The sequence below is a fragment of the Pyrgilauda ruficollis genome, unplaced genomic scaffold, assembly GCF_017590135.1.
Source record: "Pyrgilauda ruficollis isolate IOZ18807 unplaced genomic scaffold, ASM1759013v1 scaffold7, whole genome shotgun sequence".
NCBI lineage: Eukaryota > Metazoa > Chordata > Aves > Passeriformes > Passeridae > Pyrgilauda > Pyrgilauda ruficollis.
The window spans coordinates 7,759,089-7,784,937 of record NW_024528821.1 but is presented as its reverse complement, the minus strand read 5'-3'; the positions used below and the strand labels follow the sequence as shown (position 1 = coordinate 7,784,937).

The window sequence follows — 25,849 nt, the reverse complement described above, 5'->3', positions numbered from 1 at the left end:
GGGGACGATCCCGGGGCGGTCCCACCGCTTCCCGGCCGCGCTTCCGTGCGCCGCGCCCCGTCATGCACGGCGGGCGGATGCGCCGCCATTTTTGCGCTCCCTCTGCCGTGCAGTGACAATAACAACCCGGCCGGGCCGTCCCCCCTCAGGGAGCGCGGGCACAGGCGGAGAGGGGGGAGCGGGGCCCGAGCGGAGCGGCCGCGGGGCGGAGCGGGAGGCGTGTGGGGCGAGGGGCTGGAGCCGAGGCGAGAGAGAGCCGCGCTCAGCCCTCCCCGCTGCTGCTCGGCGGAGACGAGGCGGCCGGAGCAGGAGGGGAGCGCAAGGAGAAGCCGGCGGAGCGGGCAGCCGTGGGGAATTCTGCGGCTGGAGAGGAGAATTGAGAGGAATTGGTGAGCGGCGAGAGGCAGGAACGGAAACGCTCCGCTGGGAAAGGAGTAAAAGCAGAAAGGCAGCGACAAACTACGAGAAGAGCCAAAGTAATAAAGAAAAGGGGAAGAGGAGATAAAGTGATTCCTCCGATAAAGAAGAACGCGAGGAGAAGGAATACGGAAAGACTCTGCTGATGAGAAGGAGGAGTTGAAAGACACCCCCCCAGAGACAGCAAACTCTAAAACTCTCCCCCTCTCTTTGTCACACCACAAGGATTTGATGCCCCTCAGCCTGTTCACTTCTGTGTGTTCATGTTTCCCACAGGTTTCTCTTCCCCCAACCCCCTAGCTGCAGCCCAGGAGGTCAGACCTGCCACTGATGGTAACACTAGCAGCAGCTCCTCCTGCAAGAAGAGAAAGTTAAATAACAGCAGCAACAGTAATTCCGAAAAAGAAGAATTTGATTCCATTTCCTCCTGCACCTCTTCTCCTTCCAAAAACACCTCCTCATCATCTTCCTCTGTCATCACCGCTTCTTCGTGCTCCTCCTCAGGGGTTGCTTCCTCCAACCATCACCTCCAGAAGAAGCTGCGCTTTGAGGACTCCGTGGATTTTATTGGACTCGATGTGAAGATGGCTGAAGAGTCTTCTTCCTCCTCCTCTCCTGCTGCCTCTTCTCAGCAGCAGCACCAGCAACAGCTTAAAAATAAAAGCCTTTTAATTTCGTCAGTGGCTGTGGGGCACCATGCAAATGGCCTGACCAAAGCTGCCTCCTCTACTGTTTCCAGTTTCGCCAACAGTAAACCTGGCTCTGCCAAGAAATTAGTGATCAAGAACTTTAAAGGTAACAGGCCGTAATTTGTCACAACCTGTGGGGAGCTGACAGTCAACTTTGTGTTTTGTTTTCAGCCTGCAAACCGGTTCCTTTCAAATAGCCCCAGGTTTTATGGGAATTGCTTTTCTGTGGTGAACATTTCTATACTTATGTAAAGGGGAATCATGATTTCTGATGTGTGCTTGCCTGGTCATGTACACATCCTGGGCTACACTTTGCTGCTTGGAATTGTTTTTCAGACTCCCTTCACTCTGTCTCTTGAGAAGGCCTTAATTTGTATGTTAGTTGTAAGGTTTTACTACCTAAGTGTGTAAATTGCCTTTGTTTAAACTTCTAACGTTTGATACTTCTTTTCTAGTAATCCTGATTCAGAGTTTAGTGTATATTTTAGCCCAGTTTATGACAAGTCTTTGCATAGAACGTGGGGTTTTTTTTTAATTGGCCTTGAATCTGCATGTCTTGTCTCTATCCCTGTTGTCTGTTTATAGGATAATCTGCCTGTGCTTAGTTTTAAATGTTGAAACTAAGGTGATTATCGGGCTATTATGGTGGATTTCCTTTCTGGTTTCCCCACTTGCCTTTGAAGTAGGTAGTTCAGATTTTTGCAATTTTTTCCTTGTAATGTCCTCACTATAATTTTCAATTGTAGTATCTTTTCTCTGTCTTAGCTTACTCTTACTTTACAAGTTTACATTATTTTATAAATTCTCTCCAAACATGTGTTTGAGATTTTTGAGTAATGTTACTAGAGACCAAGGTAGAGAAATTAAACTTTTCTGATGTGATGCTGCTTCATTTTCTAGTGAACAAAAATACAAATAGGTAGGCAGAAAGCTTAGCTAAAATGCTGCCATTTTTTCCCTGTAAAGATGAGGCTATCATGGGCTTTTTTTATTTCCTGCTTCTTTCTGTCTTCCACAATAGTCCACTACCTTGCTTTCCTGGGTTGTTTCTTTCCCCTCATATGTTTTGGTTTGTGGAGGGGTAAAAGATATTACCAAAATTAATTTTAAATTTCTAAATACACAATTGACACAAATGTTCTGTAGACATATTGCATTAGGTAAGGATTAGGACCCACTGTAATGTTTGCAAGAATTCATGATCACACTGTAACTCTTTGCTTTAAGGTTCCAGTTCTCAAAATTGTTCTCTGCCCATCAAAGCATCATCATTTAATTTGACTGATTATTTTAAAATTCAAACTTGTGATGCTGCTCTTCAGTTGCTTGTGCACTTTTATCTTTAAGGGAAGTTAACTTCTCACCTTTAAAATACCTGCTAAATGTCGTGGATTGCATGGTGCTGTGATCATTACTGCTTATGAATTGGTATTGGAACCTTGCTTAAAAAGTATGTCTTGGTATTCTGACAGCCTTGCTTTTTATTTACTCTCAGATGCTAAACTGAATAACAATCTTAAGATTTTTGTCTTTATCTTAGTGTGATAGCAATAACATTCTTCACAAGTTCAATAACTTTCTAAAATCCATAACCTTGGTGTTGGCTGCTGAGCAGCAGTCAGGAGTTGCTGGTGAAAATAGGCAAGTCAGTTGTCTCTAGATCCACATCAGGCAGCTAGTGTTGGGATATTGCCAATATTGTAGGGAAATGCTTGGAAGAACAAAATAATTACTGCTCTGTTAGTTGTTTCTAAGGAAATAATAAAGCTTTAAAATTTGTTTTTTACATTTAGGTGTGTAAAAGTCAATTCTAATAGAGTATAAACTCTGGGCCAGTTTCACCTGTTGGTAGCATGAATGTGCATGTGTCATCTTCCTCCTCAGATTTTCTTGTTCTGTTTTCTCCATTTGGGAATGTGCTTATTAGAACAAAAATGGTCACTCTAGGTAGTTACAAGAATATAAAACTTTTAAATAGTTGTTATATGCTGAGGATGTGACTTGGGGAGTATCTTGGCATGTTGCAAATGCTGTGGTCTTGCTGAAGGTGCTACAGAGCAGGGTCATCTCTAGGAAAGAACCAGAAAAAATAATGGAGAGGGTCAGATCTGGAGCTTTTGAACATTAAAAGAGGCTTATCTCTAAAAAATATCCACTTGCCAAACCTAAGAGAGACATAAATGGATTCATTTAAAATTGGAAGGTTTTTCTTAGGACCATAAAGCCTGTACAATAATTACAGTGTTTCCATGAGTGTCTCTTGAGGAGTTCTTTCCAACTGTTAATAAATACGGAGTAAAATTAATAAGCAGTAAATTAAAAACTGAGATACACACAACTGTGTATCTTTTAATGCATCATTTTTGCCTTTTATGTTCCTTTCTTTTGGCTCTGCCATCCTGGTAATGAGAGTATAAGGAAGGTATGATAATTCTTGCTGCTTGTAGCCCTTCTTGAGCTGCTGTGGCACAGGACTGTGATTTTTGTAAACCACAGGTACTCTTTGGGCTACAAGTGCTGTGGTGTGTATATGGACAGCAATGCTGAATTTCTTCAGTATGTTACTCTTTCAAATGTGAATAAGATACTACTTTTACACAAATGCTTTCTTTCCATGTAAGTATAAATTAAAAGCTGGACCATCAGCCCATACATCTTTCCCCTCAAAGCTACATCCTTTTCATTTCTGTAAAAGGTTTTGCTTTATCTAAATACATTCTCAAACTTTATATTTTTTATTTTAAAGATAAACCCAAATTGCCTGAAAACTACACAGATGAAACCTGGCAAAAACTGAAAGAAGCTGTAGAAGCTATCCAGAACAGTACTTCAATTAAATACAATTTAGAAGAGCTCTATCAGGTAAGTTCATTAAGTAAAAGTAATGGGTTAGGGCTTTTCAGTTTTGTTCTCAGATTTCTTTGCTTAAAACACTTGATATGGTGGTAAGAATATGGCATTTTGCTTGATAGCTGCTTTTGTCATTGAAAAACTTGTCATCAAATAGTTTCTTCATTTTAGAATCGTGAGTTAGAATTTCACAAAAGTTAGCATCGAACTTATGTATTTTTTTTTACTTGCCAGAACAAAGCCCAAGGTATGGTTTCCCTTTCAGCAGTTGATGAGAATTAACTAAGGCAAGGAGCTATATTGCCTTTTCTGTTTAAGGAGTTGTGATGTTTATCTGCTAAAGGAGAATGGTGAAATCCTCAAATACTGGTGTTTAAGAATAAGGTGATTTACATAAAAATATAATTTCTTCTCTGAAGAAAGTATCTGTTCATGATCAAGTATCACAAATCACTTAAAAACTGGAACTTTCTGTTGACTTCTAGTAGGTAAATAGAACACCATTTTTCCTTCATGAATTGTATTATTTTGGTTTGATTGTAATTTTCAGGCATTGCAGCTTTCTTTTTATTCTAGCAATTGAGAATCCAACTTTATTGCCAGCAACAGCTCTGAGTGTGTTTTCTTAAATACTTTAGGAAGTGATCAGATTGAACTGCATTTCCTAATGTTTTTTTTAATAAGCTCCACTTCTGCTTTTTCAGCTGAGTGTGCTGGGGAGATTTCCCCCACTTACCTTTTCCCTACTAATGTCACTTGCAGTTTTAGCAGCATAGCAATGGTGCTGCTTTAGCTGGGTATTAGGAAGCACTTTAACTTTTTACTCTACTTCTAAAGCCTTTATTACCTGGTTAGTTGTTTAATTTGTTCCTCTGTGTGTGTATATAGCCTTCTCACCATTACTTTTTAGTGTCTCTTCTTCCCCTGCCCTCCCCTTTTCAATAAAAGCTGCAGTTTGTATACGAGGAAAAAATCCTGTTTGTACAAGGCTTGGGGACAGATTTAAGGAAGAATTAATTGCTGTGCCTCAGTCCACGGCATTCTTACGATCACTATAGTATTTTGTAATGTTCAATTAATTAACTAAAAATACTGCTTTTTTAACTGTTTGTCAGAATAATAGACAGTATTGTCATTTTTGCAAAACTTGGTGGAAGTGATAGCAAATTACAACCAATTGTACTGGGTGGTATTGTAAATTACTCTAGACTGAATAACTGTGCAAATAACTGTTAATTAAGTGCTTAAAGGCTATCCAAAATTGTTTAAAAATACAGAGTTCTGTTGAAATACTTGCTTCTGTTTAACAGAGTTGCTTAAATTTTTACTCAATCTTACCACAAGCTTAATTTAATATTGCTTGTAATCAAAAAACAAAAAATAAGCTTTTTTGTTTTAAATCTGAGTGTTTCAACATTGTTATTCCTTAGATATTTCTCAGTGAAATAGAGTGCAATGAAGTATGATTTTTTTTTAATATAAATCTAAAAATACGTGTCTTGATTTAAAAATAGTAAGAGGAATCACTAGTGTTTTTAGATGCTAACTAAACTAATGTCATTTCTGAACAGCTGCTTGGTAAAAGGATCTGATATGCCTTGGCAGACACCATTATCCAACAGAGAGGGGAATTATAAAAGAGTCTGCAAAAGTTCTGCTGCACACCTCAAAAGAGGATAATTCTTTTTTTTAATGGAGTTAAACTTCTTGCTTTTGGTTTAACTCTTGTCTGTGCTAGAAAAATTCCACTGGACAAACATTTTGAAGCATTATTTGTTTGCAGGACCCAAGCTTCATACTTGCTTTGTTCTTCCTCAGCAAACAAAATTATTCCCACCCTTGAGTAGCTGAAGTGTTACAGAATTGAATGCTTCTTTCATAGAATAATTTTCCTTATATTAGTACCTGAAAGTAGAGATCTAGATCTTTGGTACCTGGTACATAGCTATTTTTTTTTTTAATCAATCAGATTTAAGTACTTCAGGAAGGTTGTGATTTTCTCTCATCAGAGTTGTGTTCAGTTCTTTTTCCTTACTACACAAACCCAGGTGTGGATGCTGCAGTTAAAAGGCAAAAAAAAAAAAAAAAAAAACAAAGAGAAAGCCAGAAAACCACATCTAACTGCATATGTGTTACACAAAGGAAGTAGGGCTCTTCAGATTTTCTCACCATCATTAGGGCACAGATGCCCTAAACAGAAACATTTTTTCCGCTAATTCAAAACAAGATAATTTTGTGAACTAGAGGCCCTAAAGTTTTCACATGTATTGATGTTGATACATTTTAGATACAATCAGTATTGTCTAGTAATTAAGCCAAGCATAATATTGCAGTAGGGAGTTAATGTCTTAAAAATTAAAGCATGTCTGTGTATGTCATCAACAAACATGCAGAAGTTTTGTACTTTGTTCAAACACCCAATCCTAGCAGACATGTTTAACACTTTGGAATTTCTGATAGACAAATGTAAATGCTCAGCTCTGTATGAACACTCCACAAAAGTAGGTGTATGTTAATACATGCTTATTTCACTAGGAGTTAATTGCATGCATTTGTCCATCTATAGTGCAGAAGCTAATTCTTTTGAGGATTTAGAGCAGCAGTACTTGTTTGATAGGCAGCAGTTATAGCAGTGGTGAGATGAGGTGACCAGAAGTCCAGGACAGAGGCTGCTGGTGTCCTGACTTGGTGGGTTGAAGCCAGAGTAACTGTGGTTCTGCAGGTGACAGGCAAGTTCCATCCAAAACATTCACCTTCCCAGCTCTCAGTTGGCTTCTCCAAAGTGGAAGAAATTAAGAAACCTAGGAAGATTGCACTTGCTGAAGTTCTAATCAGGCTCTTCAAGCTCAGTGTTTTCCATCCCCTCATTCTACTGAATCAAGTATCAGGTTATATCCTGGTTTCTTACTTGCTGCTGAACCTGATTTTTACCATAGCAGAATAGAGTTGAGCAATGCTCATAAACTGCTCTGAGCAGTGAGCTACAGAATACATTTTCCTATCACTTTATTCTGTGTTTGGTGTTTCTTAAGTGTTGAGGCTGAGAGTCAAACCTGTTGCTATTTCCAAATATTATGATATGTATACTTGGGTGATAATTTTGGCTTTCCTTACAGTCTTCATTCAGACCTGTTTTGGTTAATTGGCACATTCACTCTCTTGCTATACCTGTTTACTTCTGACACTAAGCTCATGCAGGATTGGGGAGTTTTGTGGTTATTGTGTGGGATGGTTTTGCTGTGGGGTTTTGGTTTTCATGGAGCTTTGGTTTGTGTTGGGGTTTTCTTTTTTTAACTCCTCCGTGTGCTAGAGCCAGTGTTAGATGTAGTGGTGACTGCTCGCTTTGTGCTTCCATTTGGACAGCTGGGAAATATTCTGGGGTAATGGTACAGGTCTGCTCTGTGCACTTCTGAGCTATGCAGTCTCTCCATGGTTGCCTGCAGGTGCTGGGGAACAAACTTTGTCTTCCAGTCCTTTTTTTTTCCCAAGGAAGTCTTTTCCAATAAGTAAAAAATAGCACAAAGCATTAATTGAAAATCAAATATGCTTCTCCTCTAGCTTCTACAGGTGTTTTACAGAGTAATCACTTACTGTGTCTGTCACCAGCCTGCAAAGAATTAAAGTTGTTTAGTTGCTTTTGAATTCTGGGCAATGGGTTTGAATTTTAGAAGTCTTGAGATATACACTAATGAACTTAAGAATGATTGTTTGCTTGATCAGTCTCCAAGATATGGCCCCATTAAACTTCTTTTCATTTCTTACTGAGCACAGTGGTAATTTTTCTAATACTTGATGAGATCTAGAAATCTGGGATTGTCACTGTAAATGCAGTCATGCTACTAATATTCAGGATTATAATTAAACTTATTCAGGCAGGGAGTTGGTGGATGGATAGGTAAGATAGATAACATATGTATACATATGTACTTTTGGGGATGAGGGAAGCTTAATCAAGGAAAGGACTGCAAAAGGAAATAAATCTGGCAGTACTTTTCCACTAATATCAGTGGGACTTGCAGAGCACAGCAGTTAATAAAATTAATACCTTAAGTGACTGCTTTGAGGTATGAAGCCCAGCAAGCTACTGGAAGATATTAAAGTACATCCTTGTTTTTAGAGCTGCCAGTCCTGCAGTTCCATGTGAGAGACTGACACTCAGCTAAATTGATGGTCTGTGAGCTGTTCAGGGCACTGCCTTTATCTCCTGTTACCAGTGCAGTGCCATGTCTCTGGTGTTTTGCATGCAGCAGTTAGCTGTTAAAAGCTGTGAGAAGCAGAATTCTTGTCTGGGGAGGGACGTCCTCCTTTCTTGTGAAACTACATGTAAGAATATAGCAAGATTTGTTTGTTTCTCTTTCTCTTTACTTCAGGCTGTTGAAAATCTCTGCTCCTACAAGATCTCTGCAAATTTGTACAAACAATTGAGGCAGATCTGTGAAGACCACATTAAAGCACAAATTCACCAATTCAGAGAATATCCTTTTCTTAGCTGTTGACAAGCCAAAATTGTTTTACTGCAAGTATATAGTGATGGATTTCTTTGACTAGTTCATTACATTAGGCTGTGGTAATTTGAATTCCTAGGTTTTGTGTAATTGGTTTTTCTTTTATTTCTTTGTGAAACCTAGGAGAACACTACTTGTTCCTTTATGCCTGTAACCATTAAAAAGTTTCTGAGAAAGATTCACTGGTATTTCTGAAACACTGACATCTTACAGAAATTTGTGTTAGATTTGTAGCAAAGCTTAAAAAGCAGTTATTTGCTGTATTATGTCAGTGTTTTTTATATTAAACTTGCCAAGCTTAGATATAGTGAAAAGTCATGCAACAAGTAGCTGTTGGGTTTTTTTGGAAAAGTAATGGTGATCTAGCAGCATGTCAGGTTCTGAGGATCAGGATGTTTTATTTTCAGAAGTTTGAAATTGCATCAGGTTGACATCCTGTGAAATGGATATTAATTAGTACCAGAACTATGCAGTGAGCTGAATAAAAGATATATTTGAAGGACAGAATTTATTTCTTAAGGTTAGCTCTTAACATGAGCTGAAAATACAGTGTAGTGGTGAGCTCTTACATGTATTGGGTATTGTTGGCTTTTGAGTTATGGGGATATGTATGTTTGTTCCATTCCCCAGAGATGGGGATTAAACAAAATATTCAAAATTATTTAGATAATTTTTTAAAAATTTGTTCAGATAATTTTGATTTCTCATTATTAACACAAAGACCCTCATTAAAAAATAAAAATAAATGTGTTGCAAGGAATTACCTGGTGCTTTCTGAGAGTAGGTGAGTTTGTTGTGCTCTCTGCTAAGTGCCTTTAAAAATTATAAAGTTGGTTCATTTCATTGTTTGCACCATCTATTAATCATGGTTTTTCTTAATGATTTCTTCATGGATTCATTGGATAGTGTCCTTTTTCTAAAGAAAATAGACAAATGTTGGCAAGATCACTGCAGACAAATGGTAAGTTTATCTTTTTAAGGAAAACCAGTCGCTTTGTCAGCCTGTTTTGCTTAACTTTGATTTTTTTTCAAACTTCTGAAATGTCTTAAATTTATGTAAGGTTTCTTTGTGATATACAGCTGTATCTAATTTGTTAGAAATCAAGCCTTGAAAATACTTGCCTGTAGTGTGTTTCTTGGCATATGGGTCTGATCTTGGACACAAAGACACCCCTAACTCCTCATTGCCAGTTTCATGCAAACCTTTATCCTTTATACCTATTTTTAAAGGAGCTGTTCTGTTATACAGAAATACGCAAAGTGTCACATTGATCACTTTGCAGGCATTGGCAGAAGTTGTTAAATAAATCAGCAGTGTCCAAGAAAGAACTGCCTGAAACTGACTGGTGGGATTTCTTGTTGTTGTTGAGCATACTTGGTGTTGCTCTTCAGTTTTGAGAGTAAAATGATTGTGGCTGTTTTATTCCTTCTCGCGACAGATTATGATTAGAAGTATCTTTCTGTTCTTGGATCGAACTTACGTACTTCAGAATTCAATGCTGCCATCTATTTGGTAAGGGCACAAAGAATTAAGTTATTTGGGGGGGGAGAAATAAAATTTGGGGGTGTGTTTCAACTGTTGCTTATATCTTGCTGGTTTTCAGATGGATTTTTAATATGAACCCCATAGTGACCTTTAAATTACATGGTGAATGCATGAGTGCTTGTTGCAAAGGAAAACTTTTCATTTATTTGCCATAAATTATAGGATTGTTGTAGAATAGCTGTGATCCCAAATTTCAGTGAAGTAGATATCAGCCTCCAGTTTGCAGAGTTAAAGGAAGGGGTCTGGTCAACAGACCAGAGGTGCAAGGGTTTGGGGTGCCCAGTTAATTGCCTTAGCAGGCACAGTTTTTCAAGCTGGAAAGAGTTTCTTAAAAGCAAGATACACTTTTTTGGACTTCAACTTCTGCTCCTCTTATTATTATTAATTAGTAATGCCTTACTGTTCTTTGGTATCTGAATTACTTTGCAAGAGATTGATGGAGGGCCTGATTTTTCCTAAGAATGACTATATCTATAGCTCCAAATTCATGGAAGGTTTTAACTGGGACAATCATTGCAGAGATCCTTGTCTGTCACATCACTGAGTTCTTCTAAGCTGTCCCTAAGAATTAGAGATGAGTAAGTGGTGGACAAAAAAGGAATATTGTTCAACACCATAACCATGGAATTGGAATCCAGGATGACTTTTTTTTTTTTTTTCTCATGAAGGTTGGTGTTCCAACATCCTGTCAACCAACTGAAAAATAAAGATGTTGCAAAAGTTACATGGTTATTTAGGAAAAAATATCTGCATTGATGTTTAAAATGTGTAGCTTCATGTTGGTGTAGTGTCATGGTTTATTCTAGTGTTCATATATTTGTTCATCTTGAGTGATTTGGAGGCAGAGGAATGAGGAATTAAAGAATGCTGGTATTGGCCTCTTTATTAGATTTACATCATGTTTTAATAAGCGATATATGGGATTTATTCTTTAACAATTTATTGAGCAGTCTTTGCTTTCTTTTTAGGGATATGGGACTAGAATTGTTCAGAACTCATATAATCAGTGATCAGAAGGTTCAGAACAAAACTATTGATGGCATTCTTCTGCTGATTGAGAGGGAAAGAAGTGGTGAGGCTATTGACAGGAGTTTACTGCGAAGCCTTCTGAGCATGCTTTCTGACTTGCAGGTGAGTAAACCTGTTTCACCTTTAAACCAATAAAAAGCTCAAATTCTTACTTAGTGCTCAGTAAGCTTCACCCTGGGTTGCTCTCATGTTGTTTCCTCAGATTTATCAGGACTCTTTCGAACATAGATTCTTGGAAGAGACTAATCGCCTGTATGCAGCAGAGGGACAGAGGCTTATGCAGGAACGAGAGGTATTTCAGATGTTTAACAGTATTTGTTGTGCCTAATGTCAAAGCACGTGTCAGGGAGTAGAAATATTCTGCTGCCTTAGTACACAAGGCAGTAATGTGACCTTTGTTTTACAGTATTCTGAAAAAGGAAATACACGTGCAGTTGCCTTCAGTCACAATGCTAATGATTTTTGATTAAAACTGAAGCTGCTACTTCTGTCAGACCAGTACTGTCTCTCTTTTTCCCTTCATGTTGTTTGTTTTCTTTAACATACAAAATTACTCTGGCATTTTCAGGTTCCAGAATATCTTCACCATGTCAACAAGCGCTTGGAAGAAGAAGCAGACAGAATAATCACTTATTTAGATCAGAGCACACAGTAAGTGCAATCTCTCTTTGCCTGGTGCTATGGGCTGTTCGGCTCCTCTTCTCTTGAGGGCCATTTAAGTAGCTGCAGTTTATTTCTGTTATTGACTGACCATCAAATGCTTTTCACTTCCCACGGTTCCATGTTTACAATGAAGCACTGTCTTGGCTCACACAGCTAATAGCCTTTTCTTCTAAGTCACTGTTATTTTGGCATAAATGTTGTTAAGTATTTGCTTGAAGAATAGGCTGCCTCTCCCAGCCCAGATGTCTCTTTCCTGCTGAAATGTAATTAATCAACTGTTGTCCTACCTGAAAAAGATAAGACTTGGCATAGAGTATTCTAAAGCTAAAGCATCTGAATATTTGTGAAAAATATTTGCATATCGAGTTTGGGAAATTATTGAATAATGTCATTCTCCAATCTTTTCTACTTAGAGGCAGGATTTCCTCCAACTCAGTCAGGTGGAGGTCCTGTAACATAAAGCTACAGCTGTTGTGTCTGAGAGAAAATGTAGGTCACTGATATCAAAACCTTTCTGAGAGAGAGGTGTTTTATTGCTAGTGTCATACGTTTTGATTTCCTTCCTCTTTCAGCTGGTAAAAGCTTTTAGCTTGTTCAGTGGCTTCCTTCTTCCATGCCAGTATTAGTGGCCAATTCCCTGTTTTGTTTTAATACCTCTTGACTTGAGGTCTGTTTTATATCTCCTTGGTTTGTCTCCCAAGACCTGAATGTCCTCCCAGGATTAGGCATATTATTTGATGAATTCTCCCCAACTTCTTCACTGATGGAATCATTGTCCAGCTGTGTACAGGTCATGTATAACAGGCTTATTGTGTGAATTAAAATCATCAGTGAGCAAACAGGAAAAAAAATATTGTTTACTTGGGAGAAAAAGGATAAATATGTGTATAATCATTTTAAGTCTTTGGCCACAGGTAATTAGAGCACTCCCAATGATAATGTAATTAACATAATCTCAAAAGAAGGATTTAAAATAGTCAGTAATGGAAAAAGGAAAAGTAATTCTAAACATTTCTTCTGTAGGAAGCCACTAATTGCTACTGTAGAAAAGCAACTTCTGGGTGAACATTTAACAGCCATTCTTCAGAAAGGTAATCTTTCTTCTTTATAGAAATGTTTCTAATTACTGCTTCAGGGCTTTCAGTTCCTGTGCAGAAAGAAAGCAATGGATTGGGGTGCTGGGGGAGGACAAAACTGCATCATTCCTTAACTCCCTTTGCTCCTCAGTTCCCAAAATAGCACTGGCCATTCTTCTGGTTGGAGATAAGGGGACACTGTGCTGTCTTCTGATAACACAGCAAAGCAAAAGGAAAATTAGAACAGGAGACTCAAGCTCAGTGTGTTAAGTGGCATTTTGAAGACTTGGAGGTAAAGAAAGGAGTACACTTTGGATTATGGCTGTAACAGAAAAGGGAGATACTGAGTACTTGCTGCTGACAAAAACCAGCTTGTTTTAAAAATGTAGTATAATTTGAGCTATGGAATACATTGCCTCAGTTCTACAGTAATCTCTGTGGAGTCAAGTGACCCTCTGTTGATCTCAGAGATAATTGGAAATAGAAACAGATGCAGCAAGAGTTGAATAATAAACAATCAGGTCCTTAGTAGCCAGATTCTGAATGAAACAGGTATGTGAGCATCTTCCTGCACTTGTGTAACAAACTCTTCATTGAGGGGAGTATCAGTCTTTACCCATCTACTTTATTAGAACCTTGCTGTAGAGCATCAGAGCTTCTCCAGAAGGTTAAAAAGTGAATGGTGAAGATATTTCTTGGAGCTGATTGCCTTCAGGCATCTGTAAGATTTATTTTACAGCTGGAGTTGAAACTCAGAGCTGTCTTGCCAAGGAACTTTTCCTATGAATCAGTACAGTGTAAACTTTTCAAATCTTTAGGGAATAGTAAAGCAGAAGTAAGCAAAGATGTAGTGATAAGGTTGTTACATAAAGTGCATGTGTCCTAAGTGCAATAAAATCATGTGCAATAATAAGATTTTTAAGGTTTCAGTCAGATATTTTTTGTTTCACTGCTAAATTAGGTACTTTAAAATAAAAACAAAAAAGGAGCCACCACTAATGGTTTGATAAAAAAATACTAGTTTTGAAGAGGCCTCACTGTAGTAATAAGCTGTGCTTTGTTTGGGTTACTCTGGTTTTAATTTCTGTTGAACTTCTCACATTTGCAGGTCTAAATCACCTTCTGGATGAAAACCGAATTCAAGACCTGTCTCTCCTGTATCAGTTATTCAGTCGTGTGAGAGGTGGAGTACAGGTTCTCTTGCAGCACTGGATTGAATACATAAAGGTACTGTTCCTACAACTCTGGAGCAGATACCACTGTTGTATCAGTGGGGTTTATACACAGATGCTTGAGTAATCTCTGTAAGCTATTGCATTTTCCTAAAAATTGAAGATATTTGGTTATAAACATGTATTTAATAGACAGCTTTTGAAACATCCCAGGAAAGGTACACTAACTGTTCTAGCTCTGTTGAAGAAAACAGTGAGCATTCAGTTGAATTATTGAACTCCAAATACATTGGGATTTTATAATCTTGCTTTCAGTTCGTTTGTGGGACAACCATATTTCTTCAGTAGTTATTTGGGTAATGGCAGAATATTTGTCTTCTTCCTAATAAAATTTCCTATGAGAATGAGTGGTTGTTCAAGTCATGAACCAGCTGAGATTCAAAAACCACTTGAATATCAGTTAGGATGACTCATTTTTTCTCAGTGAAAATGTCACAGAAAATTTGGTTGTTGTGAAAGAAGAGTACTATGAAATAAAACTTAATTTAGTGGGAGCATTACCCGTGTAAAACCTGAGGATGTAGATGATTAAAAAAGGTGTGTTTATTTTGTCATGCAAAACTTCATTTCTTTAGACTGAAGTTTTGAATCCATTCACTTTTTCACCAGTTGGTTTTGAATCAATATGCAAGGGCAGGGATGATTAGATAGTAAATACTTCATAGTACAGTAATACATAATAAAGTAATACTTTTGTTGTTACTGGAACTATATGAGTACCAGAAACAACACATTACAAAGGTAACTTAAGATTTTAGAAGTCTTGTAATTTAAATTAATTATTCAGGCTAATTGAAAGATATGTTTTATTTTGCAGGCATTTGGTAGCACCATAGTAATTAATCCTGAAAAAGACAAAACCATGGTCCAAGAACTTCTTGATTTTAAAGACAAAGTTGACCATATTATTGATGTTTGCTTTCTCAAGAACGAGAAATTTGTAAATGCCATGAAAGAAGCCTTTGAAACATTCATTAACAAAAGACCAAATAAGCCAGCTGAACTCATAGGTATTTTTCTTCAATTTCTTTCGTGTGAGAATTTGGGTGCTGAGTTGCTGATGTACTTACAGATGGGATATGCTGGAATTGTGTGTTAATACATGCACAGTGCACATCAGACTGGGGATCTGCTGTGCCACCTGATGCAAGGGAATTGTTTGGGAGGGTAGCATCAACCATCAAAAGCAAACTGGTCATCACTTAAGTGGCTAGGCTATAAAAAAGTGCAGAACATCAGAATTTGGGCATTCCAGCAATTGGCTGGTGTCCAGACATGAGAATACTGCTAATAATGAGAAATTTTCAGAAGCTTACATAACTGTGCCACCAGCACATGTGCACAGAGCTGTTAGGGGTTTAATGTGAGAAGGGAAGAGAGCTGAGGATGCACTGACCCTCTCATGGTGTGGGGACAGATCTGGTTTGCAAAGAATGTTACTGACAGATTTGTGCATTACGTGCCTGGTACTCTGCACTTTGGAACCATTTCCCACACAGTGAATAATGCCTGCTTTGCAATTGGCTGTGCTGTTAGGCTTGTGGAGTGATACTTTCTGCCCTCCTTTTTTGTATTAATTCCCTAACTGTAATGTGCTTATCAGCCCATTTGAAATTAAAACAAGCAATCTAGTTTGATTGAAACTGGAAATTAAAACAAAATAATGATATGCTAGAGAAATTCAGCAGTATAGGCAACACATTTAAATAACTGATTTACATATTTTCATCTGATCTTTTTGCTTCTATTACAGTCATGTCAATCTGCAACAGCAGTGGCTTTACTTTGCGATCACAGCATAAACCAAGATTTTTTTTCACAGGCAAAATATTTTTAACATTGTGTATGATAATAAAGTCAAGATGCAGACATTGCTGATCTGAAAAAAGATGCTAGGCTATAATGTTTGTGTAACTTTATAGCCTCTATGAAAATGTATCAAGGTAGCTGTTATGAGGCTGATAGAAAGTGATTTCAGGATCCTTTCCATTGTCAAGATTTCATAATATTAGATTTAGAGGTTTTTGTTTCATTGTGGTATTAGGCATGTGCTAAACTCTATTCTTCAACACTCTTTTAGCTAAATATGTGGATTCAAAGCTTCGTGCAGGCAACAAAGAAGCTACTGACGAAGAACTTGAAAAAATGCTGGATAAAATTATGATCATATTTAGGTTCATATATGGTAAGCATTGGGGTTTTTTTTTGTGGGGATACAATTGTTTAACCAGTAACATAAAGGTATTTTGAAATTATTTTTGCAGTTGGGTTACATTTTCAGGTGTTTGTTCTCTGTGGTGTGTTGTTGGTGTAGTGCTGTTTACCTACTTTGCCTGTCAAATTGCAAATAACAAAACCTGTGGAAATCTTAATATGAAGGCCCTTTTTGTTTTTCTGAGCTTTGAATTGGGTCTTTTGTAGGTAAGGTTTGTTTAAAACTAGCAGTGCTTTGTGATCACTTGGAAATCTCATCTCTTACAGGAAAAGATGTCTTTGAGGCCTTTTATAAAAAAGATCTAGCAAAGAGACTATTAGTTGGGAAGAGTGCATCAGTAGATGCTGAAAAATCTATGCTTTCCAAACTCAAACATGGTAAGTATCTATGTATCCACCTACCTATCGTTTCTATCCATCAGCTTTCTTTTAAAAGTAGTTGTTTTAACAGGCCTTCACAGAAACACTGTTGGTATTTCCCCTTTCCATGAGGGCAGAAGCCTCTGTGCAGGTCCTGAATGACTGGTGGGTTTTGAGGAGATGCATTTGCTTTTAGTTTTGTAGTTATGGCAGGAAAAGCCAAAACTCAGGAACTTAAAAGTGCACAGTGTATCTTGGCCTGCGGGATAGAGTGGAGGTTCCCTGCTGAGTAAATCAGTGATGTGCTCAGAGAAAGGGTGACTTCCAATTGTTTAGAGCTTGATCTTGTTCTGCCATCAGGAGACAGTTTGAAAGGCAGCTGGTAGGGATTAGAATTGTCATCTGAGTGACCAGTGCCACTATAGTCAAAGGATGAACAGTCAGGTCCATGTGGAAAAACAGCTGGGTTGCAAAATAGCTACCACATCAAAACATCTTCCTTTCTCTTGTTTATAACCTTATTCTGTTCCTTAATTAGAATCCAGGCCTTTATGTAAGAAAATCTGGTGAAAAAGGTCATCTTGCTTATAAGTACATTCTGGCATTTAGAATAACTATGCTGAGGTGTTGAAAATAAACAGATGAATTTCTAATATCTACATTTGCTCTTTTATAGAATGTGGAGCTGCTTTCACCAGCAAACTTGAAGGAATGTTTAAAGATATGGAGCTTTCTAAAGACATAATGATACAATTCAAACAGGTACTGAGGGAAAGCCCTGTCTGTCCTGTCTGTGCTTTTGAAAATATTATTGAATTTATTAAAGGTTTTTGCTGAGCAAAAAAACTGAGACAAGCTTCTTCAAGCAAACAACCAACCCACAGCAATAACAGAATTGTAAACTTAGAAAAATTTTAACACCAGCTCTCAGACATTTTTAACACCACTGTATTCCAATGCCTGGCTTGGAAGTTTTTTCACATTTAGTTCTGATGATTTTGTAATGTTTTGATTACAAACAATTTTTAACATTCTTTCCTCTGTTCACACTTAATTAGATAGATCTTCACCTCAGCCTACTAAAAGACTACATTTGCTGTTTTCTTCCTGTATGGAAGTGCCTTTTGAACTTCAGAAAAGTGCTTATTCTTACCTTAATTTTCTTGTATGTAACTTGCAGTGTATACAACAAAACTTCATGTGGTCACTTGTCTTTTCTGCTCTTGCAATTCCTGTTCTAACTTTTCAGCTCTATCTGAAATATGTATAATTAACATAGCTCTACTTCAATTTATTTTGTTTCTCTTTGCAGTATATGCAAAATCAGAATGTCCCTGGCAACATTGAACTAACAGTGAATATTCTGACTATGGGTTATTGGCCAACCTACGTGCCTATGGAGGTCCACCTGCCCCCAGAGGTAATGAACATCATGGATTATACAAGTATTGACCTGTCAGAAATGCATCTTGGGATCCACTGACACTTGGTTTTCAATATGCATAGAGAAGGAAATGCAGAATTATCTTTTTAAAATGAAGTTTGTTTTCTTGCAATTCCCTTTATCATTCTAAGCCTTGATTTAAGGTTTAATTGATTGTGGAGGAGGGAAGGATGCTTTTCAAGTAGAAATTGTGTTTTAGTGTTTTGGGATTTTTCTTTCTTCAGATGGTAAAACTGCAGGAGATTTTCAAGACCTTTTATTTAGGAAAACACAGTGGTAGGAAACTTCAGTGGCAGTCAACACTAGGACACTGTGTACTAAAAGCAGAATTTAAAGAGGTGAGTCTATTGTTTCTATTGGTCCTGTTGTCTTGTTGGTTCCAAGTCTGGGTTGTACATTAGGGATATATGGGGAAGCTTTTTTTGTGCTGTGATGGAAAACTTCACAGTGTCTGCAACTACTTTTAACCTCCTATCTTTTCCAGATATTGGTAGTTACTGAGCTACCAGATGTGTTAATGTCTAAGAACATGCACCCAATTTCTGTATTGGTGGGGAAAGAAAAGCCTGTTGGGGAAAATATCTACTGGTTTTAGCTCCAGATTAAAAATGGCCCTTATTTTTATAGTGGGGAAAAAAAAAAAGGGGCCATGTTTCTTCAACGGCCTTACTTCATCTTATAGCATTAAGCATTTTCACAGTAAGCTTTTACTACTGAAATACAGAAAAATTCTGGATTGTACAAGAACACAACTGTTTTGAAAGGATTTCCACTTACTCCCCTTCAGCATTTCTTCATGGACACAATATTCTCATGAAATAGGAATGCTTACCACAACAATTTTCAGAAAAAGTTAATGGCAAAACAAGTATTATCAAACTTGATTGTTTCAAAGCTTTGATGGTTCCTTATACTGTGTTCCTTAAACTAATGTTTGTGTTAGATTTTGACTTAAAGGCCTTCCAAATTGTAATTTTAAGCACTCAGTGCTTTAAGACTTGTCTGGAGTCATCTGATGCATATCTTGGATGAGTTTTGTCACTGGATAGAATAGTCCAGCCTTGTGGCCTCAAGCTTGTGCTGCATTTCGTAGTAAACACAAGTGACCAGTAACTTCTATTCTTCCATATTCTCAAGTGAATAAAGTAACACCCTGTTAGTGAAATAACTGACATACAAGAGTGACTTGTTTCCCATGTTCCACTCACTCCTTTCCCTCCACCCCCCAGAAAAAAAACAGCCTGCTGATATCTGTTTATTTCCTTTGTGACAGGGCAAAAAAGAACTTCAGGTCTCCTTGTTCCAGACACTGGTGCTGCTCATGTTTAATGAAGGAGAGGAGTTCAGTTTAGAGGAGATAAAGCAAGCCACTGGGATAGGTTGGTATCAAAAACAACTGAATACTTCCAAGTGTTCTTACTAAAAAAACCTAAACAACTTGTTTCTGCTTTAGAGGATGGAGAGCTGAGAAGGACACTTCAATCTCTGGCTTGTGGCAAAGCCAGAGTACTGACTAAAAGCCCCAAAGGCAAAGATGTGGAAGATGGTGATAAATTCACATGTAATGATGATTTCAGACATAAGCTCTTCAGGATAAAAATCAACCAAATTCAGATGAAAGAAACGGTATATTTTTTTTAATCTCTGGGGTTTAGATCCTTGGGTTAAGAAGTTTGTTGCCTGCCCTTTTACAAGCTTTTTTCTCCTGGTTATCACGTACATACTGATTTCTCTGTCAGAGTTGCACATGTAATTTGGATGACAGCACATACCTAACAGTGGTGATTTAACTGTGTGCCTCTGTACTAAGACACCAGTGATGCTGGATGTCTCTAAGTAAGGTTAAGAGAAGTACCAATTCTGAAATGTTCTTTTCGTCCTTTATCATTCCATGGAGCTTTACTGACTGTGAACATGGAAAATTCACTGTGGACTTGTTTCTCTGGCAGCCATCCAGTGTAAAATCTGAGCAAAGGTTTTAAATCTTTGTACAAGCGTGTTTTTCAATAGACAATCAGTCTTCGTATTTGTAAAGGCTTTATGTCAGATATTTGACAGCAGGCATTTCACTGTCTTACACTGAGAATTCTCTTGGAGGCTGAAAGAATTGTTTTGACAGTGCTGGTGCTCTCATTAAAGCTTTTCTAAACGGGTCCTTCAGGTGGAGGAGCAGGCAAGCACTACAGAGAGAGTGTTCCAGGACCGGCAGTACCAGATCGACGCTGCCATTGTGCGGATCATGAAGATGCGCAAGACGCTGAGTCATAACCTGCTGGTGTCAGAGGTCTACAACCAGCTGAAATTCCCAGTCAAGGTGCTGTGCTGAGTTTTCTACTTCTGAAACCCTATCAGTTCTCTTTATCTTCCCTGGCCAGCCCTCTGTTGAACAGTGCTTCTGTCTAAAGTATGCATCTTTTTAGTATTAGAGAGGGCAAATATTCACTTTCAGCAATTTTTAAAGTGCCAGTTGTTACTAAAATGTATTTCCAAAGGATTTCAGCCCTGGAGTTTGTTAGCAGTAAGGGAGCAGCTGGCTTTCCTTGTATGCTGCTGTTCTACTGTTTGCAGTGTTCTGGCAAGGCATTCTTGGGCAAAGGAGAAAATGCTTCACATCTCAAAATCAATTCTACATTGCAATCTTAACTTGGTTGATACTTTTGAAGTACAGTGGTTTTGCTGGATTGATTATACTGGTTAATATATACACACACACATATATAGGAATAAAAATAAAATATTGGTGAATGTCTCAAAGCTGAAGAAGCCCACAGTTGCAATATAAAATGATTGGCTTACTGTGTACAAATGGAAATGTCTTTTCAAACAGACAATGATGCATTGTTGGAATTCAAATATATGGTGCTTTCTATCAATGGAATTGTAAAATAAAAGGTCCTGCTATTTCATTCCATTGTATTACCATGTTGAGTGCCTGCAGGTCTGTAAGTATTGCATAAACTGCAGTTGGGCTGTGTAAGATTATAGCAGATCATTTAAATAATTTTCCTCACTTGTTATCATGAGGCATTTTTATAAAGTTCCTCCCCCAACAAAATCACAGGGCACACAAACTATTGCACAACTCATTTGCTTCAAGAGGAAATGAAACTTGTACTTTTACTGGCTGAAAGTCAGAAATAGAAACACTTTGGTACATGATGCACAAACAGAACTTCTTTAGAGTTCAGTTCAAGCAGCAGCAAGTATCTTCCCTTTCTGTAAAAATCTGTTTAGCTGCAGGTGATAGCTAACTTTGTAACTTTCTCTTCTATCAGTTATACATTGCAGACTTTAGAAGCTCTGAGACTTCAAATGATTTTTTTAATGGGGATTTCTGTTTCCTTGGCCATCTCAAACAATATAGATATTGGGCTCAAGTGGAAAGAAAGAACCAAGAAGCATTGACTGCAAAGTAATAATGCTGACATGTGCTTTGTTTTACAGCCTGCTGACCTTAAGAAGAGAATAGAATCCTTGATTGACAGGGACTACATGGAAAGAGATAAAGAAAACCCGAATCAGTACAACTATATTGCATAAACATATGTTGGCCTTTGTTTTACTGCACACTTGGTGTCCTACACAGTTGCCAGTGGATAAACTAGCCTCTTGATCCCGTTAATTGACTTTTTATACTACCGATGATTGAATGAAAGCAGTGTAATGGAAAAGTATAGTAGAGTGGACTTCTTTCAGTGGTTAACATGCCCATTTAAAGAGTAATATTTACATTTTAAGAAGAATGCTGTTGAACTCTTTGCATGTTATTTAGTAAGATGTGCAGAAAGCTGAAAGAAAGTACCTGGTCTTTCTGATTCCATTTGTCTCTGGGTCTGAAGAGGAGTCCCTTGATATATGACAGATATTTTTCACATCTTTAAATGGAAACAGAAGGTTCATTACTATAAGAAAATAGCCTTTAAAATGCTTAAACTGCATGCAAACTTTTAATTTACTGTACAGAATGCATTTCAGTTATACATACCATTGGTTTGGTTGATGCCCACACTTGGATTTTTTTCTCTTGAGGGGGGAAAATGGGGAATAAGTCAAGCTATGCTTATTGCTGATCTAATGGAAAATATTCTTGGTTGCAATTAAGACAAAATGGTGCCATTATAAAAGGATGTATAAAGTTTGCAGTGGGGGCATATATACTGTATATACAAACACCATTCTTAAATAACTGCTACAACAAAACAAGTTCAGATTAGATTTATATGGCTTGCCTGTGAGACTTGGTGTTCACCTTTGGGAATTTTAAGCATAAAACAGCCATAATGGAAGGAGTGACAGTTTTTACTAGTCATGGGTAGGAGGCCTTCACCTCTTGGCAGCAATACTCTAGAATAAAGAGAATCTATTAACAGATGAAAAGCCACACTGTTATTGTGGTAAAGCTGTAAGAACAAAAATTGCAAGTGGATTTTAATACTTGTTTTGCTTTGCAACATTCTAAACTTGAACTAACCTCAAGGTTTAGACAGGGCAGGTCTTCTAAGACTGCCCTGCTTTGGATTGCTTTAACTTAAAGCTTTAAGAACTCAGCCCTAGAGCCTAGCAGGCCTCCTAGAACCCAGAAGCCTACCTCTCATATAGTAAGTTAAGTACTGCTACAAGGCATCTAAAATATATTTTCTTAGATGACCAGAGAGCATTCTTTGCATCTTTATAAGACATGGGAGAGTAAGTCACTTGAATGTAGAGCTTTGTTTCAACAAAATACATTTTTTATTGCTTACAGCAGCATGTGCCAGGAATATATGGAAAGAAGGTGTCAGCAGAAAAGGAACTCCTCCACGTACCAGTTCTTCCTTACCCAGCCAGGCTTTATACCTATGATCAGCTGTGTTGCAGAGCACAATGAAAAACCTCATCCTCTTTCAGGCACTGATAGTCCTGGGGAATACCAGAGATCTCTTGAAAGCAAGATGTTACTTTTGTTTAATGGCAGTGTAACTTAGCTCTCTCTGACTCTAACTTCTATCACTGTGATCCCACATTCAGGGGTGTGCATGTGTGAGAGTGTGTGTGCGTTTTCTATCTGACACATCCCATCCTTAGTGCTTTTTTTATCTACTGTTTAATTCCATATATTCTCCAGCCATGTTTTCTCTCAGGCTCTTTTGTATGCAGTCCTCAGCTGAGAGATGAAACAAATGTGAGTGGTTTTTTTCCTATTAAATTATTTGCAGTCACCCTCATACTAACCATCATACAGCTCTTTGTGATCTGCAGAAAATCGACCTTGCCCCTTGACACTATTGCAGCATAACCACTGGTAGACATCCAGGGCCACCCCTGCCTCTCTGAGACAAATACTGACAGTAGAGTTATGTGGGAAGAACCTTGAAGACTCCTGCAAATCTTCAAGTATTAGTTCAAATAGAGATCCACTGGGGAGGAAAGAATGCCTCCCACCATAAAAAAAACTTCTATGTTTCGCATTCAATGTTCCTTTTCTTGTATGTGTTTTGTATCTTCAGCCAATAAAAGATTCCTTTTAAAGAGACATGGAGAAGAAGCATAAGACTTAACTCTTTGGGAGACAGGAGCTGATGCATTGAGCTGGTTCCATTCTGTCTGTTGTAGCATATAAATCTAACACCACTACACGTGTGAACACCCATTGTGGTAAAACCCTCCCTCATTACACAAGTGTCACATTCAGTCAAACAAACTGCAAAGGACTGTAGGTTTATTTCATTTTTATCCTGTCTAATGCAGAAAATATTATACAGAAAATGTCCTGAAATCTCATCAGAATTCACAATCTGAGGCAGAGCCCAAGCGCAATCCAGTTAAAGCAACCCAAAGAATGGACTTTGAGAACCCTGGCTAGACCAGGAGAGGGGTGAGCGAGGGGAGGGGAGAAGGCTTCTCCTTGTAGCTTCATGGGTTTTCCCCAGGAACTTGTTCATCCCTTCTGCTAAGGTCTGGCTCATTCCTGGTTAATGACAAAGCCGCAGCCAAGATTTGTCGTCGTACAACTCCGCAAATTCTTGCTGGGATCGTGTGCCTGCTTATTGAGCCATATATATCTCTGTAAGAAAAACTGAAATGGGCTTGGACCACAACTCATCTGGCTAGAACACAGCTTGTCTTTTTGGCCACACATTTTTAATCTTGACTCTTGCATGCAGTTTATAGCACCTTGTTCATAAGAAATTGCAGTTTATTCTTAGAAATATATATTTTAGGTTTTTTAATCTTTATACCCATAAATGGACTATTTTTTTGTCTTGGCTGGTTTCAAAAGTGACCATTTTGTTTAAATGCTGTAATTGCAAATGTGTTGTAAACGTTGTTTTGTTCTATAGTTTACACAAAGGTGCCAAAGTAAATAGTTAATTAAAAAAAAAACACAAAAAAACAAACCCTAGCAAATCGTTAAGTTGCTTTAGCTGTTCTTCATATTTTGGTCTCAGCTTTATTTTTTTTTTGGTCAGCCTTTCATTTTTTCCTAGACATATCATTTGCCCTAATGCTTTCTTTTAAAACAAAAAAAAAAAAGTGCATCTAAAAAAATGTTCAAATACCACTCTTTTTTTAGTGCTCTCATATAGTAGGAAGAACATTTTCTTTGAAACGTTACACTAAATTGTAAGAGTACAGCAGCATTCAAAAATGTAATATACTTTTTGTATAACAGTCTTGAGAGTGTGTCTGGAGTGGGGGGGAAAAACTAACCCTGTTACTTTTCAGAAGCCTCTTCCCTCAGCTACCAGAATATGAAAACGTGCTTTTTCACAGCATCAAAAACTTATAGTTTATGCAGACTTGCAAACAGGGCATGTATCACCATTGCATCCTTCGATGCAAAAAGCAGCAAAACCTTTTTTATGTTTCATAAGTCTGATATGGGTACAGAGAGTCTTTCTTAAGTTGGTAAATAATGTAAATACATGTCCTTTCAGAGAGTGAGTCTGTTATCTAGGTATTTTGTGTCATTTAATAAATATTAAACAGTTTTGTGTTGATAAACTCTTGTGTGTAAAATGCCTTCTTACTCCAAGTTCTGTATGTTGGGCTTACTAATGTTTATGGCTTCTTTAAATTCTTTAGCTTGTGCTTTGATAGCAAAATACTTGTTTGCTACTTAAATATAATAAGTAGTTCTTTATTCATTCAGTCATTAAAATCCCTTGAGTTTTCTAAGTGGCTTCCATTCCTGAATTTTTTTATTTTGTGTTTTTTGCTAAGTCTTCTATGGTTCTTGGAGGGGAAGGAAATAAGCATCCTCATAGACCCTGAATTGGGATTAGAATGTGTCCAAGTGGCAGAAATACACAAAAATACCAGAGGTGGTGCCTTGTTGTTCCTAAGGAGGTACCTCTCCTGCTGTGTGAATATTCCTTGTCTCCCACTTTACCATTATTGTAATGACCCTGGAATGATTATTGACGTATGAAGGGACAGAGCTGTATAGAGAATTTGCTTCTCTTATTAAGAATAGCCAATTGGCCATTTCTTGATTTTTCTTCACCCTGAGCAGCTGGGTTAAATCTGAGCAGAAGGACTGTGTCCAGCCTGGCCCTTCCCAGCTCAGGAGCACTGACTCGGTGGAAGGGGGAGGTGGAGTGTTTTGGATTTCCTTTTTGAATTCTGGGAACTGGGATGGCTGTAGCAGAGCAGGTGCTGGTCCTGTGAGCTGTTCTGGAAGGTTGGTGTGGGCTGCAGGGGGGCTGAGCCTGCACTGCTGGAACCACACAACACTCCCGGGGCAGGTGGGCTTGGGCAGGTCTGGGAAGCACCTGCCACCAATCCTGCTCAGCTCCTTCCTTCCTGTCTTACACTTGGAGGAATCTAAATGCATGGGATGGT

The 25,849-nt window shown here is 38.0% G+C and overlaps 1 protein-coding gene across 2 annotated transcripts; it reads left to right on the top strand.

Annotated features, from left to right (window-relative positions):
- Nucleotides 1–675: 675 nt before the first annotated feature.
- On the top strand, nt 676–24,388 carry CUL4B (cullin 4B). Of its 2 annotated transcripts, XM_041485406.1 has the most exons (20): nt 676–1,212; nt 3,853–3,968; nt 8,327–8,430; nt 9,353–9,422; nt 9,901–9,974; nt 10,976–11,138; nt 11,239–11,328; nt 11,605–11,687; nt 12,723–12,790; nt 13,884–14,002; nt 14,825–15,017; nt 16,088–16,192; nt 16,489–16,599; nt 17,258–17,343; nt 17,894–18,001; nt 18,250–18,363; nt 19,299–19,404; nt 19,479–19,651; nt 20,187–20,339; nt 21,470–24,388. In XM_041485406.1, the coding sequence occupies exons 1-20, from the start codon at nt 681–683 to the stop codon at nt 21,563–21,565; spliced, it is 2,664 nt and encodes an 887-aa protein (XP_041341340.1). In that variant the 5' UTR covers nt 676–680; the 3' UTR covers nt 21,566–24,388. The 2 variants fall into 2 exon arrangements, with proteins under 2 accessions (XP_041341340.1, XP_041341341.1); XM_041485407.1 differs by lacking the exon at nt 19,479–19,651.
- Nucleotides 24,389–25,849: the final 1,461 nt, after the last annotated feature.